Genomic DNA, 19,489 nt, shown 5'->3' with positions numbered 1-19,489 from the left:
CAGTATGCTTACAGCATTTAAGCACTGTCAAATTAAGCATGTTTAACCTGTTTCCTAAATTATTTTACTATTTATGGCAGATCCAAATGCGTAGGGCAGAAGTACCTTGTTCTTTAATTAGGAACTGCTTTCTCTATTTTCAGTTTGGGGATAATGACACCTTTCCTTTCTTGAGGGGAGAAAACATACAGGACTTCATGATATCATTGTCTGGGAAGAAACAAAACAAAAAAGTATTAAGTGTAACAGCCCCTTTTCTCTTCCACAGGACTTCCTGATCCATTTGCAAAAATAGTTGTTGATGGGTCAGGTCAGTGCCACTCAACTGACACTGTGAAGAACACGTTGGACCCCAAATGGAACCAGCATTATGATCTGTGAGTTGTTCAATAGGTCATAAGTAAACTTGTGTATGTGTATATATATATTTGAGAAACGTATCTGATAAATGAAATAGAAGAGTTGCCACTGGTGCTTCATCATGTGTTACCAAGGAGAATCATATTTGCTGAGGAGGACTGATGTTTTGCAATAACAAAAAACTACCTGCTAATAAAGGTTTGCTTCTGTTGCTTCTAGGTGTTTGAAATTGGGAGTATGTGTATGCTAGGTACAGAGCACCGCTGCTTGGAGTGAGCTCTACAGGAGGAGTGCAGTTCAGCTTTTACAACAGATTGTCCTTGTAGTGATACATTGTCTTTAAAATGTTAGAAATGTAAATTTTAGAAAAGTTTTCTACATCGATTAGTTTGATGCTTAGGTTTTAATGAGGCTGTCTGTGGTTAATTTGTGCTGCAGAAATATCAATTTAGTGTGCTATGTAAAATCATAGTGCCGTAATTCATTAATAACACCATTCCAGGCTTAAGCACTTCTGTATTTATAATAAAGGAACGTGACCAATGTACTCTAATGTATCAGAATTTGTACCACAGAAATGTTGTGGAGTAAAGTGGTGGTTTTTTCTAAAATTACTCTTCTGATGTGTATTTTTTTTAGGTATGTTGGGAAGACAGATTCCATAACCATCAGTGTATGGAACCATAAGAAAATCCACAAGAAACAGGGAGCTGGCTTCCTGGGGTGTGTCCGACTCCTCTCCAATGCCATCAGCAGGCTAAAAGATACTGGATGTAAGAGCAGCTCCTACCTGGCACAGTCAAGAGCCTTCAGTGCCTTGTATCTGAGTAGTGAGTAGTGTTCTCTCCCAGCCCTTTGGTGTTTTGTTGATGTTCCCAATTCTTGTTTGCAGACCAGCGTTTGGATCTATGCAAACTAAATCCCACGGATACTGATGCTGTACGAGGCCAAATAGTGGGTAAGAATACTCTTAGTTAAACACTTATCTGCTTAGATAAATACACCGTGAGGACAAATGATGTATTGAAAAAGAAACCCATAGTTATTGCTTCAGCGCCTTTTCTGTGTTGTTTCTTCAGGTCTTAATGGGATTCGGTTACATAACACAAATTGTTTTGTTCTACTCCTACCAATGAGTTGATTTGCTCTGATTTAATAATGGCAAACAATATTAAAAAGAGGGAGTGCATTTGGCAAGGTTCCCATTGCAGCTCTGGAAGGGTGAATGTTACTGTAAAACTAATTGCTTTTGGACCTAGATGACAGGCAAACAAAATGTTACCTGGATAAGAGGGACCTAAAGAAGGTAAAAGAAATTGTGCAAATTGCTGTTTTAATACCATCCTTGATTTTGACTATTTCAACTTTTTTTTCCACTTCTGTCAATGCTAGTTTTGCGCCTAACTTAACCCATGTCACCACATTGCTCTGCCTCCCCCTGCCCTGCCCTGAGCCCAGACTTTTCAATAGATGTACATCAATATGTTTAGCAAAATCTAAATTCTCACCGTAATGATGACATCTAGTGGTGAGCAATTTCCTCCCAGCTAACCTTCCCGAATCTTCATGAAATGCAGATGTGGGGCCTAACATTTGATATTCACAGAAATAGCCAAAGCTTCAGTTTTGATGATGTGATGCCTTTGATGTCTTTTCACCCTTTTTAACAAATCAGTGATGTGTTAGGGTTATGGAAGATGCTGGGGTGAGTGATGTGCTCTCATATGTGCAGTATGATTTTAGTGTTCCTCAGTGTTTTGCCCTGTGTAAATGTGGGTTGTCTGGTTTTTGTTGTTGCTTAGGGAACGCTTATTAACTCGTGTTTGGTTTTTATTTCAGTCAGTTTACAGACACGGGACAGAATAGGCACCGGAGGTTCTGTAGTAGACTGTAGAGGGCTTTTGGAGAATGAAGGGTAAGGATTCCTTTCTTTGCACTTTCTTAGAAAACAAGTTTATATGTGGAAAGCATATAATGACTATTATCTTCTCTGGGAATACATAACAGATAGTAAAGCTGTAGCTGAATGCTTGCTCGAAGAAAATCAGCTAAACTGACTAGGACTTGCTATTTCTTGTTACCAGTGCTTCTGGCACTTCTGTTTAGCTAAGAAATTTGGTGTAAGAAAGTGGAGTATCTTGGGTTGGAAGTTACTTGAAGTAATGGAGAGAGAGAGAGAAAGAGAAAAACAGTTATTTCTGCATTCACTTCTGTGATGGAAAATCTTGAAGTTTCCCCATTTTCAGAACGGTTTATGAAGATTCTGGACCAGGGAGGCCACTGAGCTGTTTTATGGAAGAACCAGCACCCTACACAGACACTACAGGGGCTGCAGGTGGAGGCAATTGTCGCTTTGTAGAGTCCCCCAGTCAAGATCAGAGACTTCAGGCACAGAGACTTCGGACTCCTGAAGTCAGAGGTCATGTACAGACACCTCAGAACAGACCGCACGGTCACCAGTCTCCTGACCTACCTGAAGGCTATGGTAAGAATTTTCCAGAACCATTAAATTTAAGTTTTCAAAAGACTTCAGAGGAAAATTCTCCCATTTTACCATATCGATGTGGTTTACCTGTCAGGGCATCCAGTATCCATGAGCATCTGATGGTCTGCATTTTGGAAAAGGAACTAAGCAGTGCAGCTGCAAGTTTGAGGTTGTCTAACTAGCAGTTGTCTACTCCAGGATACACTGAGGGGTTGATGGTAAATTAAACATGAGTTTGTGGTATAATGCTGTTACAGAAAATTCACTGCTAATCTTGGCATCGTATCTAGGGAGAATGAATGTAAAGAGCTCTTTAAACTAGAGCAGTAATGCTATTTTTTCCTTCCCCCCTGGCATATCATGTAGGTTTGAGCCCACATTTGAGAAAAGATCAGGAAAATATAAAAGCAAAGAAGCCAGTAGTACAGAAGATTAGGAAGGATAAGATTAAGGAGAATTTAAAGCTTGGAAAAGAGCACGCCAAATCTAGGAGGAAAGAAATCTAGTTTAGGGGTTTGAGATGTCTCAAGATCTAAAAATAAAAATACAAACTGAAACATGCTGGATTTTTGAGTTTGAAAAGGATTGCTGAACTGTGTAGTCAAGTAAACTTGTGAGGACTGTGTTTAAGGGCAAAGTAGTCTGTGCGGCAAGAGATCAGGTGGGATGGCTCAAGTACTTTCTCCTAGCTCTGACAGAAAGACAATGTACACTAATGGCCTCAAACAAACTGTTTATTCAGGTTGGTTTTTTTTTAGATTTGTGCCTTTCAGTAATCTTCCATCTATTTTCACAGAACAAAGAACAACAGTACAGGGACAGGTTTATTTTTTGCACACGCAGACTGGAGTTAGCACATGGCATGACCCTAGGATACCAAGGTATGTATTTATAGTTACAAACTCAGGGCCATGGGTGGGATTCTGTGCGTGTACAGATGTAAGCTGAGTCTTCTAGAGCAAACATCTGTGAAATCTTTAAGAATAAAAATTACAAAGTGGAGTATCTAAATTAAAAGGGAGTGATATGAGCAGAGGGGTGATTTTGGATCTCTCCTGTTAGCTTTTTTCCATACATTAAAGATGACTTTTTGAAAGACAGAATTATCTACCGGTGAATCATGTAAAACAAGTGAAGAAAAGTGTGTAGTCCTTCAGGAATTACCATTTGACAAACCCTCCCAAAAATGTCAATGTGACTTCATTATTGTTTTTGTAAAGTTGGATTTCTGAATCAAATATTTTTTGTTTAAAAACAGTTTGGACTACAAATTAAATAAAAAGGTACCTGCTTCCTGAGTATTGAATTCGTAATTTCTGCTATAATAGTGCCCATTCTTGTACAACTGAAGCAGAGATTACTTATTATCTTTAAACTTGAAGTAGTATTGGGGTTTTTATGCTTCAGACCAATGATTTGCAGCTAGGAAATTCGAATCCTCCACATGATTAATTTAGTAAAGCCTCTTTAAAACTTAACCTGCAGTTAATCCAGGTCTTTGTGACTAAGGTCTGTCTGTCTTCCTTGAGGAGCTCTGAATCTGGGCTGTTTCACTGGGCTGCCTGCAGACCCAATTCTGTAGTAAAGCACAGCGTTTGTAACTCTTCAGCTGCTATTGTATAATAGACCAGTGTGGTACAGGATATTAGAAAAATTATATACAGAAGTGTAAGCAAAAGTGTTGATATAACCACAGTATATGGGAGGATATGAAAAAATGAGGTTTAGAGAGAGATAAAATAGCTGATGTTAGATTAGCTGGTGTTGTTGGAAGAAGAAATGACAATGCTCATTCTTCATGTCACTCACGTCAGGCTTGGATGCCCAAAGCCTTGTTTCTTCTTCAAGTGATCCTGGTTTACGTAATGAAAGCTACTGCTTCTTTTTGCTACAGATTTTAGCCAGGTTTCTGGGACCAGCCATGTAAGTGGACACAGCAGTGTCTCCTGAGTGTCTCTCAGGGGTCACTTGTCTTACTTTAGGTTGAGATGGCTTTTCTTTACCACCGAGTTACAGTGCAAAAATGTAACCTTGGCATTTAGCACAGATGTAGGTTAGAACTTGATGTAATCAGATCTCTAAAGCACTTTCAGAAGCACAGCTGATTGAAACAAATGGTCACAACTATAATCTTCTTTCAAGGAGCCTAGCAAAGGCTTGTGTGTCTTCCTGTGTACCCCAGGCTGTCTTATGCCATCCCTTGACAGTAATGAAGCCTTTGATGTACAAAATGTTCTACCTTTTCTAAAGCCTCTCATACCCTTATACTGATGTTGGGTTGCTAGATTTAGGTAAGGAAATCTGTAAAGTGATGTCTTCAACCCTCCATAATAGGTAAACCCACCTCAACTGTCTGGAGAATACCTCACTTAACAGCATTTCTGTCGAAACAATAGTCTCCAGGTTCCCCTCCTTTTTCTTGCCATTGTTGGTATTTTACTCTGTGGGGTAGCTTTAAAGCATTTTGAATTCTCGAGTTGTGAATACATCCTGTGTGTTGAATTTAAATGCTATCCTGCTACCTGAAGGTGAGTGATTGCCTTTAGCAGCACCTACAAAGAATGGCACCTTAACGCTATCAAGAATGAAAGGGATGAACGTGTTCGTGAAGCCTTGCTGTGAGCAATTTCTCATACTTAAGTTTCTAACCTTGCTAATTAAAGAGGTGAATTTTTCTTTTTAAGCCATCTTAGTGTTTGGCTGCCTTAGCTTCTTAACCTCCTGGTTATTTGGAGGCACTGGTTGGTTTAGAAGCCTTTCATTTTTAGGTTTTCTGCACATGGCTCGCATTAGTCTTAATAGGATTTTTCTTTTTTTTTTTTTTTTTCTGTGAAATTTTTTGCTACAAAGAAGATCTCTCTCCTTTGGCAGCTCGGCCTAAATGATGATGTTGCATGTTGAAGTTACTTTTAAGCTGCGTGGCTTTGTTACTTTCAAGGACAGATTACAAAGTTGCACTGCTTAGATGGAGGATTCTAAAAAGGCAACATTAAAGTAGTTATCGTGTGCTTCTTTCCTGAGACTTTCATAGCCTGGAATCTCTGAGAGCCAAATTCACTCCCCCTCCCCATCCCTTGAATGTAATTGGTTCCACCTTCACTTCGGGAGTGCTTTAACTTTGTTTACTTTTCTCCTTAGAGACCTTAACAGTGTGAATTGTGATGAACTGGGACCTCTGCCTCCAGGTTGGGAAGTTAGAAGTACAGTTTCAGGAAGAATATATTTTGTAGATCATAACAACAGAACCACGCAGTTCACAGATCCACGACTACATCACATCATGAAGTAAGAAGCTTGCATGATAAATAATTCATGTCAAGTTTGGATTCTTAAACCATTTATTTTTGTACAATTTTAACTACAGCCTGGGAGTCATGAGGGGCTGAAAAAAAATCACTGTGTAATGATATTAGGCAACAGATGCAAGGAGGTGGATTTCTGTGTGGGTCTAATCAGGGCCTGAATATTAGTTGTCAGCCCTAGTTTTGTCTAGCCTTCATGCAAAGACTCTACAAAACTGTTTTTATTATGCTTTGCAGTCCCCGGGGAGGACTTGCATATTTCTGTGCAATGCTGATTTTTTTAAGTTGGTTTGACAAAACTGCACCAAGTTGTGCTGGAGAAAATATGCAGATCTAGAAATGCTGGGGTGTGGGGAGGAAGATCTGCCAGGCAGTTCCACAGCACTCCGCTCATGTCTCTCTGGCTTAGCAGTTCTAGTTCTGTGCTAGCTCTTGGTAGACCTGAGCTGGCTTTGTGCTCCCTTGAGCTCCAGACAACAGGAATATAAAGCCAGCTGGAGTCTGGTCGCCTGGTGCTGTGCGCAGCCAGCTCAGGTTTAGTAGGATTTAATAAACTGAAGCTCTGCATCATGCAGAAGCAGCTGCACTGTTACAGAACTGACCCTGGAATAAGCCTGATTGTGTGCGTCGTGCCTGAGTTCAGAATTTACCTTGGATCCGATTTGTCTGTGCTTGGAGCCTACTGCAGAATCTCTTATCTAAAAAATAAAATGGATCCTCAGCCCAAATAAAGGCATGAGCAATGAGGATGAATGTTTGAAGATTCATCTATGTGGGACAAGTACATATTTCTCTTCCAGTAATTGTAGAGGTAGTTTTCTACTGTGTCATCCTTACTTTAGGTGGAGCTGGGAAAAAAACTTCATTGCAGATATTAGATGGTTCCATTTATAAAGCTATTGTTTCATTAGAGATCTCTTTTCTTGTTATACTCTTCAAGTTGTATGAAAGAAGTACCAGAAAGTTTTATTGTTTTTGCATCTTCCTTATTGTAATGCTTCTAGAACAAATATTTTACTTTTCTTTCAAAGTCACCAATGCCAGCTAAAAGAGCCCAGCCAGCAGCCTCTGCCAGCTCCAAATGAGGGGTCTGTGGAGGAGGGTGAAGAGTTGCCTGCACAGAGATATGAGAGAGACTTGGTGCAAAAGCTGAAAGTTCTTAGACATGAGCTCTCCCTTCAACAACCACAGGCAGGTCACTGCCGAATTGAAGTATCCAGAGAGGAAATATTTGAGGTATTTGATGGACTCTTTGCTACTAATATCAGCTTCTCTTACTCAAGTTTAGTAAATCTGGTCTCTTCTTACATCAAGTCTGTTTAATGAGAGAAGTGGTGAATCCGGTGGTATCATATGGATTATGAGAACTCTGATTAAATTAATGAAAAAACATTCCCTTAGTTTCATGTTTTAACTTGTACATTATAAGAAGAAATTCTGAGTAGTTTGGGGTTCTTTTGCCAATACAAATTTTTTGTTGCTAAAAGTCTTTCACCTTACATGAGGAAAGCTGGATTATGTAAACTTTACATGGATTTTGCTGACAAATTTGAGCATTCTTTTTTATTTAGAAATGACAGCAGTTGAAAACTTAAAAGGCATGGCGTCTGCTTGTTATTACCACTTGTGTATGTAGGCATGTAAAAGGTAACTCTAATTGGGCACTCTTCTATTCTTAGATTGGATTACTTTTGAAGTACCTTTGTAGCAAAAAGGAATTAAGCTTTCTGTGGACTTTACACCAACAAATATTAGTGTTGTCATTGAAATGTGCTTTAGATTAGCCCTGTAACGGAATGTTTTCTGTAGCTGAGTAAAAAGTCTATGTATTATACTAATGCTTCTTAGTAGACCTAATTATAGAAAAGAAATAAAATGTCTAATCTGTTAAAAAAATACCAACCTATAAATGTATGTATACACATGTATAGGAATCCTACCGTCAGATAATGAAGATGAGGCCAAAGGATTTGAAAAAGAGGCTTATGGTAAAATTTCGAGGCGAGGAAGGCCTGGATTATGGAGGGGTAGCAAGGTGAGATTTTAGTTTTTCTGACACTTTTTTTAGCTGTAAAATTGTTTTTGTTAGTGTGTGTTTTTCAATGAGTCTTTTTCAGACTTGATTTGCTTAAATATGTCTCTGACAACGTTTAGGGAATAGGTAAGGAATTAGGTGGCATTGTCTCATGGCTTACTAGCTATATTAATTCATGTTAATTTCTTCACTACTTATAAACTAAAACCAAGCTACCTGTAAGTTGAAAAACACAATAAGTTTTTAAGTGCACTTCTTTGGTCTGCAAGTGGAAAGCAGTAAAAGATTTAATTTGAAACAAGAAACTGATAGCTGTGTTAATGGTTCACAATAACTGTGTTGTCTAAAACTGAAGTGGAAGTTGCATTCCTCTAAATTAACACTTTTTCTTGGCAGAGAATGGTTGTATTTACTGTGCCATGAAATGTTGAATCCATACTATGGACTCTTCCAGTACTCTACGGATAATATTTACATGCTGCAAATCAATCCAGACTCCTCTATCAATCCTGTAAGTATTGACTTCTGAGCAATATGTGTCCTTTAAGAGATTGTCCCCTGCATTTTATTGTTGCAGCTGATTTTTTCATGTTGAGAACATAGACAGTGAAATGGGGTAAAAATGTGTTAACGAGTCTTGTATTGTTATAGTACAGAGGAGCAGGGTTTGCACAGAAATGAAAAAAACATGAGAGAAGTTCTCCTTTGATAAGTATCTGAATTCTTTTGGCTGTCATTTGAGACTCCTTGGTACTGGCTGGGGTGCACATCGATTCTGTGATAGGTAAAAGTACTCTTCATTTTAAATGCAGGTGACTGTGCAAACACTGCATCCCAAGCAGGGTCTGCTCCATGACTGTAGGGGCTTGTAAGCCTCGCTTGCACTTTCTCAATAAGCTCCTGTATTGTTTGGGTGTTTTCTTCCCCATTATTGGAGGACTTGCATTGATGTAAACCCTAAAAGGAGCAGCAATTCTGTTTGCAAGGTCTAAAGTACTTGTATGTAATTTATTAGGTAAAGTGCAGAGACTTGTTTGATATGTTTAATCATTAAATGCTTCTCTTCTTGGTTATATTACGAGGAAAAATTGTGGTTCCTTTTGCCCAGAGGGCTGCAGATGACTTACACTTAAATAGCCACAAGATGTCAGTGTTAGAGTGTCTTTGTGCTGCCTGATTTTCTCCTCTCTCCCTGCAGGACCATTTGTCTTATTTCCATTTTGTTGGGCGAATAATGGGTTTGGCTGTGTTCCATGGACACTATATCAATGGGGGGTTCACAGTTCCCTTTTATAAACAGCTCCTGGGGAAACCCATTCAGCTCTCTGATCTGGAATCTGTTGACCCAGAACTACACAAAAGTTTAGTTTGGATTCTGTAAGTACTGTATTTATCAGTTGTCTTGCTGTGGAGAAGATAGTAGATATTTCAGAAAATAGAAGGGTCTTGTAACGGGGGAGATTGGTACAAAATTCCCGAGTAACAATTTCTGTGTCAAAAAGCTCAAGGTATTTGAGGAAAAAATTCTCATGTAAACTGTGTTAGGCCTCCTTGTAGTAAATTAGGTTCTAAATTAAGTGTTGCATGAGTGTGGTAGAATACCACAGTATCTAAATCCTCAGAACTCTGTCCTGAGTTTGGAAGTACAACTTTTGGCCATAAGAAAATGTGGATTTAAAAAATTAAAAAAAAAAAAAAAAAAAAAAAAGGAAACCAATATTGGTTAAAAAGAAAACAAATTGAATTATTTTGAACTTTGTACATGAACAGTTTAGAACAAAATCCATCATCATTAGGTGTAGCTTTGGGATTCTTCAGCATTGCTTTGCATTGTCACTTTTTCATAAAGGCTGTTTTAAATTTATGTTTAAAGTTATTGGAATGTTATTGAAAATAATTGTGATTTCTTCTGTTCTGCACTCAGTACATGACAGCGAATTGGATTATTGTTGTGTGTGTGTATAGGGTTTAATTATTTATTCATTATCCCAAATACTACTGCAATTGTAATGGTGAGAATGACACCTCTGACTGGGCTCCTCAGCAGGCATTAAGCGATATAGAAGTCGGTCGTTGTGACAGCATTCCTCTAGTGATGTGGAATGCAGATGGATGGTTACCAGGTTTATCCTGAAGGCTGTGTGTTCAAATAACAAGTTGTCAGCATCGCCACTGCAAGTGGTCAAAAATATAATTATATCTTCTGTCTTTCATTTGTTAGAGAGAACGATATCACCCCGGTTCTGGACCATACTTTTTGTGTGGAACACAATGCTTTTGGGAGGATTTTACAGCACGAACTCAAACCAAATGGCAGGAACATTCCAGTGACAGAAGAGAACAAGAAAGAATATGTCAGGTATTGCAGAACAAATACATATCCTGCATATGTAGTGGAAGGAGGGCAGTGAACACATTGTTTTGTTTTTTTTTTTATATGGTGAAACTAATGATATAGGTATTTCAGAGGGAAATACCTGAGTCATAAATTATGTGTTTTCATGCAATGTACCGTAGTAAAGCCTGGGAAAAAGTTGTAAATTGTACTTTGTGTTGTCTGTTAATGGTGTAATAATTAACTGTTGATAGCAAAAGGAATTAATAATCACTTCTTTCATACAACAGAATGTCTTTTAAAACCAGTTCGTCTATAAAAGGAACTTTTTCCATCCTTGCTCTAAAAAAAGCCCAATCTTATCCAGCTTACCACCCTGGCTTTTTTTCCTTCCCCCAGGTTGTATGTGAACTGGCGATTTATGAGAGGCATAGAAGCACAGTTCTTGGCTCTGCAGAAGGGTTTTAACGAACTCATTCCCCAGCATCTCCTCAAGCCTTTTGACCAGAAGGAACTTGAGGTAAACAGTTTATCTGCTTGGAATATTAGTTTGTAATTCATACATTCCATACTCGAGCACCGATTTGAAAATAAATAACAACACAGTTCATTGCAGTTGATATACCAGAAGGCTATGCATTTGTTTAACCAAACACTTTCTGTTTTATTCTAGACTTGCTTTGGGTTAGTGTTAGTGAGAGGACTGTTCGAACAGGGGAGACAAGTACACCGTGTTGTGTAACCAAGCACTAATGCTCAAAGCAGGTGGTCTGGGCAGAGAGAGGGAGTATTGCAAGCCTGAAGAGCTGCTGGCAAGACCTAACCTGTTATTTGCCCCAGAACTTGTTTTCTTCAATAACTGTTTTAATACGTGTCTGTTTCTATAGACACATAAGTCATGGTTTACAGCAGCTAAAGTAGAAGTGAGAGAGCACGTAGAAAATAATTTGTCTTTGCATGTAATCCTGAGGCATAGAGTTCTACACCATTTTTCTTTCTATTTTTCGTTTATCATTTTAAAGAAGGCAGTGGACTATTTGGGGTATTGGAAGAAATAGTTTAATGGTAGTAGTTTGTGCAGACCAATTGTTCACATGAAGTTACTGTGTTCCATGAGTTAGTTGTTTAAAAAAGCAGATTATAAATCCAATTAATATTTCAATGCTGTCCAAATTAGGATAGTCACAACTGCCCTAATACTGTAAATTAATCTAAGTGGGTACTATCTTGGAGGCACAAAAAGACAGCTGCTAAACGGTAGCTCCTAGAATGAAATTCTCAGTATGGAGTATTATGGGAAATTTAGAATATGACACACATTTTGTTTTGAGTGATGATGTCTCCTGTATGCCATTTGTTTGTCGTTGCCAGGGTAGCTGGTTAGATTCGTGGCCAATAATGACTTCCTCTTTCAATATTTTGCAACCTGGTTTCATCTGGAAAAGAGATTGAAGTAATCCGTCTAGTCTTTGTCAGACACTCTCATAAACAACATCAAAAAACAGCTGCAAAGTTTTTGTAGTTAATGGTCAGTTATGGACAGCGGACCAATTAGAATGTAACCATAAACTGAGCAGCACTTTCTTGCAGAGGGTTATTAGTAACTCTAGGACAAAACCAGATCAGGAAAATGATTTCTGTGTCAACTCAGTAGATGGCATGCCTTCATCCAAGTCTGTGCTGTATCCTCATAAAGATATACTGTACTTTTCAGGTAGGCTAGATTTAAAAAGCAGGTCTTGAATGGGCATTTGACTCTGATTTCTTCTGAAAATTCCAGTTCTGGTGTAATCCTCGGCTTCAGTTTCATTGCAGATTAACTGGGGAGATTTACTTCCTGTTCTAAATTGTTTTGGAGCGTTACTGTGTACCAGAAAGGTGGCTCGAGTGCATAAAGAATGCTGGGCTTTGTGAAATAACTCAATGTATGTTTTCATAGCTGCAAACCTGAAATGACTTTGAATGTTAAAGCGTTTTCTAATCCACTAACAGCTAATCATAGGAGGCCTGGATAAGATAGACCTGAATGACTGGAAGTCAAACACACGTCTAAAGCACTGCATGGCAGATAGCAATATTGTGAAGTGGTTCTGGCAAGCGGTGGAAACATTTGATGAAGAAAGAAGGGCAAGGCTTTTGCAGTTTGTGACAGGTTCAACACGTGTCCCACTTCAAGGTTTCAAGGCTTTACAAGGTGACTGATGTGGAGGCTGAGTTAACGTGCAGTGGGAGGAAGATGGGGTGGAATTTAGTGGGCCCCTCTAGAATATCAGCATGTTACTGGATAGCTCGATCACTTGCAAACTTTTCATCCCAAGAGCAGTTCTACATTTATCAGTGGCTGCTGGTGACCACCTCAGTTGTTGCTGACAAGTCATGCGAGCTGCACAATCTGTCCTCATGTAGCACTTAGGCTGGTGTCAATACTGGCTTATCATTCTCTTACAGTTCTGTGGACTGATATTATTAGTATCATTGCATGAAAGCATGTACGTGATTATAGAGCAGACTGAGCAATTCTTTTACGTGAAAAGTGTATTTCTATTGATGTTTGGCAACAAACCATTAGACTTTAAAGCAACTTCCTGAAAGTTGCAGTTTTTTGTCATCATAAAAGGTTGCAGTGTCCTAGACTGTTGTGATTTTTCTGATAACATTCCATGTGTTGGCTGACACTAAACTGATCTTCAGAATTCAAATACAGAGTTCTATTTTGCAAGAAAAGTCTTCTTTCTTTTGAGCCTCTTCATTTTTGCAAGTAGAACTATGTGAAGTTTAACCACTTTCCAAAATACTAGTCTGCAAGTTTGTTGTCATTAGGAGACCCATCATTTCTGTTATCTCTTCACCAGCTGCAAGTCTGACCCACAGACTTAGTCTATAGCATACTTGTATCTGCACCTGGAACTGTAATTTTCTCTTGCCTTTTTATAAATAGCAAAATATGTGTGCACTAATGCTATTCTGTTGAAATGCATTAACTAGAATGTCTGTTTGTAAGGTTCTACAGGCGCTGCAGGACCCAGACTGTTTACCATCCATTTAATAGATGCAAACACAGACAACCTTCCGAAAGCCCACACTTGGTAAGATGAAACATTCTGCTTGTCAGTGCTTGCTTTCCCTTACTCTTAAAGTAGCCACCTCAGTCCTGGCATTGGATTAACCCATGTGACGTGTTTAGATGAATCCAGGTATGTTCTGCTAGCTTGGAAATATCTGTACTCTGCAGCCAGCAAAATAATTGACTTAAGTTCTTATTGCTTGATTTATGTCTTTTATGCTATCTGTGGTTTTTGTCTGCCCCAAGATTGATTATTCTGAATAGTGAGATGTTAATTTCCACGTATTCAGCGAAAGTATTTACTGATAAATTACTCATAGCAATAAATCTTCATTCAGGATTAGAAAGAATAGTTTTTAGATGTAAAATGTAAGAAAAGAGTGCTGTTTGATACAGAACTGAGCTCTCGTATGGAAGCCTCACTCTATCAAGGAAAGGAAATCATTTCAGTAGAAGCACAGACTATCTGCAGGCAGAGCACGGGGTAGGCCTGCCTGGTGTCTTGCTTTCTTTGCAAGCCTCCTGCATCTCCTCCTACCAGCCCCAGCCCAAGACATTCCTGCTGCAGAAGTACAGTTATTTCTTTGATGTTGTCTCCTTTGGCCGTTGAAGGGGCTGAGGCTTTGACGTTCATTTCATAAATTCTGTCTTTATGTAGCTAATCTAGGGTTTGTATGTTAGTTTTTTAGTTGCTTTTCTTTTTTCTTTTTCTTTTTTAATTTCAATAAGTGTGTTAGATTCATAATCTGCAATGTGTTATTATTTTATCTCTAGCTTTAACCGGATTGACATTCCGCCTTATGAGTCATATGAGAAGCTTTACGAGAAGCTGTTGACAGCTGTGGAAGAGACATGTGGGTTTGCTGTGGAGTGAAAAAGCAACCAAAGGAAACAGATGCTAGCTCATGGACCACCAAATCAAAAGCTAGAAGAAGCTTGCTGTGAACTTCCTGCTAAGCTGTCTGAAGCACCGGAACTCTAGACAACTTGGAGATGGGTTGTTTCCCTTCCACTGTTGGTGGATGATGGTGGGGGCAGGGGCTTTTGTTGGTGGTTTCCAACTCTTTTCCCCCTTTGTTACAAGAAGCCCTTCCCTCTTCTTCCATCCCCCATAAAATGAAACGCAGCCAAGTTCAGCATTTGGCCTTGGATACACAGGATACTCTGCTAGATTTGTAACACATATTGTGATAGGGTCAATGACCTGTGGGTTGTTTTTTTTTTTTTAATAGGAGAATCACAGTGTAATTAAGAATGAGCTTGATTTGCTGAGGACTTGCAGATGGTTAGGTGTGCCTGGTTAGTTTGTCTAAAATCAAGCCCTGTAGAGTCCAGTGGGTGCAGTGTGTCTGACTAGCACTAGAATTTGCATTGCACATTCTAAAAACCTGATTAAAAAGTGAACTTCTAGCAGAAATTACCTCCATATGAGCATTTAACTGAAAGGCAAAGAAATTCAAGTTCTGCCTTAGCAGGAAGCTCCCAGTGGAAGCTGTGGCTTACCTTGAGAAAAGCGAAAGAACTGGGGACAGTTTAAATGGTGTTGTATGATTTCTTTTTGGTTGTCCTGGCTGAAACCTAATTGTTTTGCACATGAAAACAGTTATTTCCTCCTGCAGAATTACTTTCCATAGTTTGCTCAGATATGATTACCTTGCAGAGAAGCTTTGCAAGGAGGAGACAGAGGACAAAATTTATTCAATTCCAAAGCTGTGATTTCTGTGCCACTGTTTTACCTGAGATGTTCTTGTGACTTCATATTTGAAGACTCAAAATGGAAATGGCCAAACTCTAAGTCAACAGAGCTGCCTTCTGTTCTGAAGTTTTTGGCCGTGTGAAAGGTTTATTTGGAGGCTGTGGTAAAAGGGTAACTATACAGTGAATACATGTTAAATGTTATGGAAAGCTATTGAAAGGATTTATGACTTCGGTTCTGTAAGGATAAGAATTTCTCCAGAGAGCCATATAAGGCTATTTTTTCAAATACCTGAAACTAATATTAAAAGGTTGGTTCTCTAACACATTGCTAAGATAACTTCCCAGGGGAAACAAAAGCAAATCAAATACCTGAATCACTAACATTTTTTCCAGTTTGCACACCAAGATGAGACAGTATTTTAACAAATAACACAGCTTCAGAAAGAGACCCAGTTATCTATCAAACATGTCTAAACTTAAGTAAAGCAGGCTTGCTTGTATAGGATTTTTTTTTTCTTTGGCAAGCCTGATTTTTAGAGAAATTCATTACTGAAACATTTAACAGATGTTTTTGTTTATGGAATAGTGCATTGAAATTCAGCTGTGGGTAAGAGGTTGTTCTTAGAAGATGTCTACTGGAATACTTCTATTTTGTCTTTTTTAAATTGAATTTGATAATAGCTTTAAACTGTGATAGGACAGAAAGTAGACACTTGTCAAAATTCTGGCATCATTCTCACTTTTGTTTGTTTGTTTCCATTGACCATAATTCTTGTGATTTGTGGTTGGGAGTGAGGATTGCATTGAAGGTGTAAAATTGTACCATAGTGTGAGATTTGCACAGGGTGGCTCAAGGTGCTCATCCAGCAAGACTGTACAGGAGAGAGGCATCTTTCCACCCATGTTCTGGACGAATCTTGTTGCAACTGGGGACCAGTTTCTGCAGTACTGATCATTGGGACACAAGTGAAATTATGTGTGTGTTTTGCAGAAGAGAAAGGAAATATTACTGTCTGCAGATGAGTGTCTGTACAGTCTTGGGCTGAGCAGCAGAATCCCCGTGGCCCTGGCTTTTCAAAATGGCTGTGAAGTCGTACCTGTTCATAGAGTGTATTTAATCCTTTCAGTGCGTTTGAATGTGCAATAAACCAGTCAGATAGGAAAAATGCAAAATGGATTATTGCCCAAAAGCTTTGCATGTAATCTCATGGATTTTTCACTAAGAGAATTGAAAAAACAGATGCTAAAGCCCACCACTAACAGAAATCCTATCACGCAAGCTCTAAAACTGGCTCGGTAAAAACCAGGTGAGGTGAAGGTAAAGGCCCTTGATTTGGAAATGTATAGGTCAAGTAGCTTTATGTCAGCGACACAGTTGACATATGATAGTTCCTAATGTCTTTTCTAGGTCAGTGTTTTATGGAATGCACAAAATAAGAATAGGCAAGGATTGTTGTTTGCTGTAGTTAAAAGCCCTTGTCAAGGTACCTCCTCCTTGCTGACAATAATGAGAATAGGGCACCGTCTTTTTAATTATTTTAGTTCTCTTTTATACAGCTTCACCACCTCTCCCATTGTGTTGTCTTCGCAATTTTGTGCCACTTCAGTGATGATGAAGACCTTTTTTTTTTGGTATTGTTCTGTACATGCATTTGAGGCAGGCCTTAAAGCTGGATGGATGGATGGTGGATGGATGGATGGAGGAAATAAAGAAGCAAGGCAGTATGGGTTTTAAGTGATGATTTCTTCTTCCAGTGGCTGGTTTCAAGGCCAGGGAAGGATGAAACGAAAACAAGAGTTTGCATGGCTCAAGCCATTGACTCGATGAGGTTTTGGGGGCTGTTCTTATAACCTCAGCTGTCTGAATTTGTGAGTGTGTTCATTCTTACTTGGTCTGCCAGCACTTGGACTGGTTGTTACTCCTCAAACTTGCCCAAAGAATAACATAAAGTCTGGTGTTCGTTCAGTCATTCCACGTTCCACCTTGTGCACACATGCGTCTTGGATCAGACCTGAAGGAAATACAAGGTACAATGTGTCTTTCGTTCCTGTCCTAAAGGCAAACCTAAAAGCTGGTCCATTGGCACAGACCTTCAGTGCTTGCCCTGATACTGCTCATCAGCCTATACTATATGCTCAGGGATGTAGGAAACCACCACTTTGCTCGTGTTTTAAATCGGGAAGAAGTGAGGCTGTTTTACGAATGTTGGCATTAACTTGGGCATTATGTTAGACAAGACCCTGCTTCAGAAAGGCTGCTTGAAGCTCCAGGGGGTGAAATCAACGTTTGCTCAGCAGTATGTACTTTGTTCAAGTTGAGGTGGTTGTGAAATCCAATAGATTTTGTAAATTAGTGATCTGGCCACCGGGGCCCTCTGTAGCTCAGGTTCAGGGCCACGTGGCACAGCAAGTTCCCAGAAACACAGTATGGATCTGTTTTTAATTTGTTAATTTTTTGTTCCTCGACCACTTTATAATGTATTTTTTTAATTTATTATTTTGTAATGTCATGTTTAAGTATTGCTGCTATCCTTGTTATTCTTCCCACTGTTTTTATTGCAGATTTATTTTGTGAAAGTTGTACACTAATGTTTCATTTTATGTCTAAATCAAAGTATTTAAAGAAATACTAGTTCTATTTAATGTGGTTATGGAACCAGCTGGAATAAACAGTGATTGTATAGTAGGCTGGACCCAGGAGGTCATGTTCATTTTTGTTACATATGCAATAAACTCACAACTTTAAACTCTTGGTATCCACCGCTTCGTTAACATATTTATGGAAGCCACGGGAAAACAGATACTCTCATAATGAAATGTGAGAGAGCTCAGCTGGAGATGGGGGTGGAGGACAGAGTCACGGTGTTAAAGGAGGCGACAACAGAAAAACCTGTAGCATTATAAAATACTCAGTAGGGTTAATAAACAATCCCGTTTGTTTTACAGCCCCGGAGTGCAGTGTGATGATGCTTTGCTGCTGCTAGCAGTGACCAGACAGGTGATGAAGTGGGCATCGGCGCTGTCTGACAGAGCTGCCTCACCCTGTGCTCAGTCCAGGTACCTGCAGTGGGAAGCTGGGGTGGCTCGGTGGACAAGCTGTGAAAATGTAGCTGATTTCACAGGCTTACATAGATGGCTCAGCTAAAACTGCTCCTTTCGAGAGAGTGCGTTCGTTTTATTCCTTCTCTGACTCTTTCCCAGCCTTCATCCATTTCTCCTCTTATATGTCCCGTTACTTTTCCAAAATCTCAGTTTTCAGGGGGAAAAAAAAAACCTCCTCTTAATGAGGGCTGGGGAAAGATTGATTAATGCTGATGAATCTTTGCTTTCCTGTACTTCTGTGAGTGGAGAAACAGTGGTATGAGTCTGCATGCAGACAGTGCTGGCAGTCAGCATGCGTGATTCAGCGCTGCAGCACAGCCTTCCCTCCCAGAGCTGAAAGCTGGGGTTTCCTTCATCTCTGTAGATTCTGTTTTTCTTTATTTGTAAAATATATATTCTTTGAGCAACTTCACAGCACGGCCAAACACGCCATCGGAGTGGATTCTCCAAACTAACCTAGTTGGTTCACCAAACTAACCTACTAATCTGGAGGAGTCTCTTGCACTACATGAGCTTTTGGGAAGCTGATTACCAAATCACAGTTTCTCTTAAGAAATGTTACAGACCTTAAGTAATTCACTCTTTTGCAGAAGCTTGGCAGGTCGATTAAATTCCTCAGGTTAAATTTTCCAGTCTCTGCCTCCTTCTGCAGGATGTACAAAAACAGTCTGTGAGGAGTGCTGGTCTAGGAGTGGCGATTTGTGTTCTGATTTATGATGATGCTCCCGTGTCCTCGGCTCTCCGCCTGCCTGGGGAATTGCAGCCCCTGCTGTACAATAAGATAGACTTGACCAAGGTACAGCAGAATGTATTTTAATTTATGAACGCTTTCTGCTGACAAACCTCTTTATATTTTCTGTTGGTGGTTTGCAGTTTGATGCCTAGCTATAAACCCTCCCCATCATTTACTTTTTCAGGCATTTTTTTTCACATGTGGCTTAGGGTAATGCTAAAACCTTACAGCTTTGCCAACGAACACTTACAGACAAAATCCCTTCAGGTGCGGTGGGGCAGGAAGGGATAATGCCTCTCTTCCTGATTTGGCTGACTTGAAATAACATCAAGCCTAAATGTATAACCCCTGTCTGCAATCTTGCAGTTAGTGGCT

At 39.4% G+C, this 19,489-nt stretch overlaps 1 protein-coding gene across 10 annotated transcripts in view; it reads left to right on the top strand.

Annotated features, from left to right (window-relative positions):
- SMURF1 (SMAD specific E3 ubiquitin protein ligase 1) overlaps positions 1-18,026 on the top strand; it is a 43,260-nt gene extending 25,234 nt beyond the window's left edge. For 6 of the 10 annotated variants that reach the window (XM_015294373.4, XM_040647524.2, XM_046901030.1 and 3 more), the window contains 16 exons: positions 269-377; positions 1,000-1,133; positions 1,253-1,318; positions 2,200-2,275; positions 2,592-2,845; positions 3,642-3,726; positions 5,984-6,130; positions 7,179-7,383; positions 8,079-8,182; positions 8,579-8,693; positions 9,381-9,559; positions 10,404-10,541; positions 10,917-11,037; positions 12,510-12,711; positions 13,519-13,603; positions 14,356-18,026. In XM_015294373.4, the coding sequence (XP_015149859.1) occupies positions 269-377; positions 1,000-1,133; positions 1,253-1,318; positions 2,200-2,275; positions 2,592-2,845; positions 3,642-3,726; positions 5,984-6,130; positions 7,179-7,383; positions 8,079-8,182; positions 8,579-8,693; positions 9,381-9,559; positions 10,404-10,541; positions 10,917-11,037; positions 12,510-12,711; positions 13,519-13,603; positions 14,356-14,455 (2,120 nt within the window). In that variant the 3' untranslated portion in view covers positions 14,456-18,026. The remainder of the gene's footprint in view (positions 1-268; positions 378-999; positions 1,134-1,252; positions 1,319-2,199; positions 2,276-2,591; positions 2,846-3,641; positions 3,727-5,983; positions 6,131-7,178; positions 7,384-8,078; positions 8,183-8,578; positions 8,694-9,380; positions 9,560-10,403; positions 10,542-10,916; positions 11,038-12,509; positions 12,712-13,518; positions 13,604-14,355) is intronic. The other 4 variants (XM_414794.8, XM_046901032.1, XM_015294375.4 and 1 more) reach the window with 3 other exon arrangements.
- Positions 18,027-19,489: the final 1,463 nt, after the last annotated feature.

Source organism: Gallus gallus, chromosome 14 (assembly GCF_016699485.2).
Source record: "Gallus gallus isolate bGalGal1 chromosome 14, bGalGal1.mat.broiler.GRCg7b, whole genome shotgun sequence".
Classification (NCBI taxonomy): Eukaryota; Metazoa; Chordata; class Aves; order Galliformes; family Phasianidae; genus Gallus; species Gallus gallus.
The sequence above is the reverse complement of the archived record's forward strand: the minus strand, read 5'-3'. Positions and strand labels throughout refer to the sequence as shown.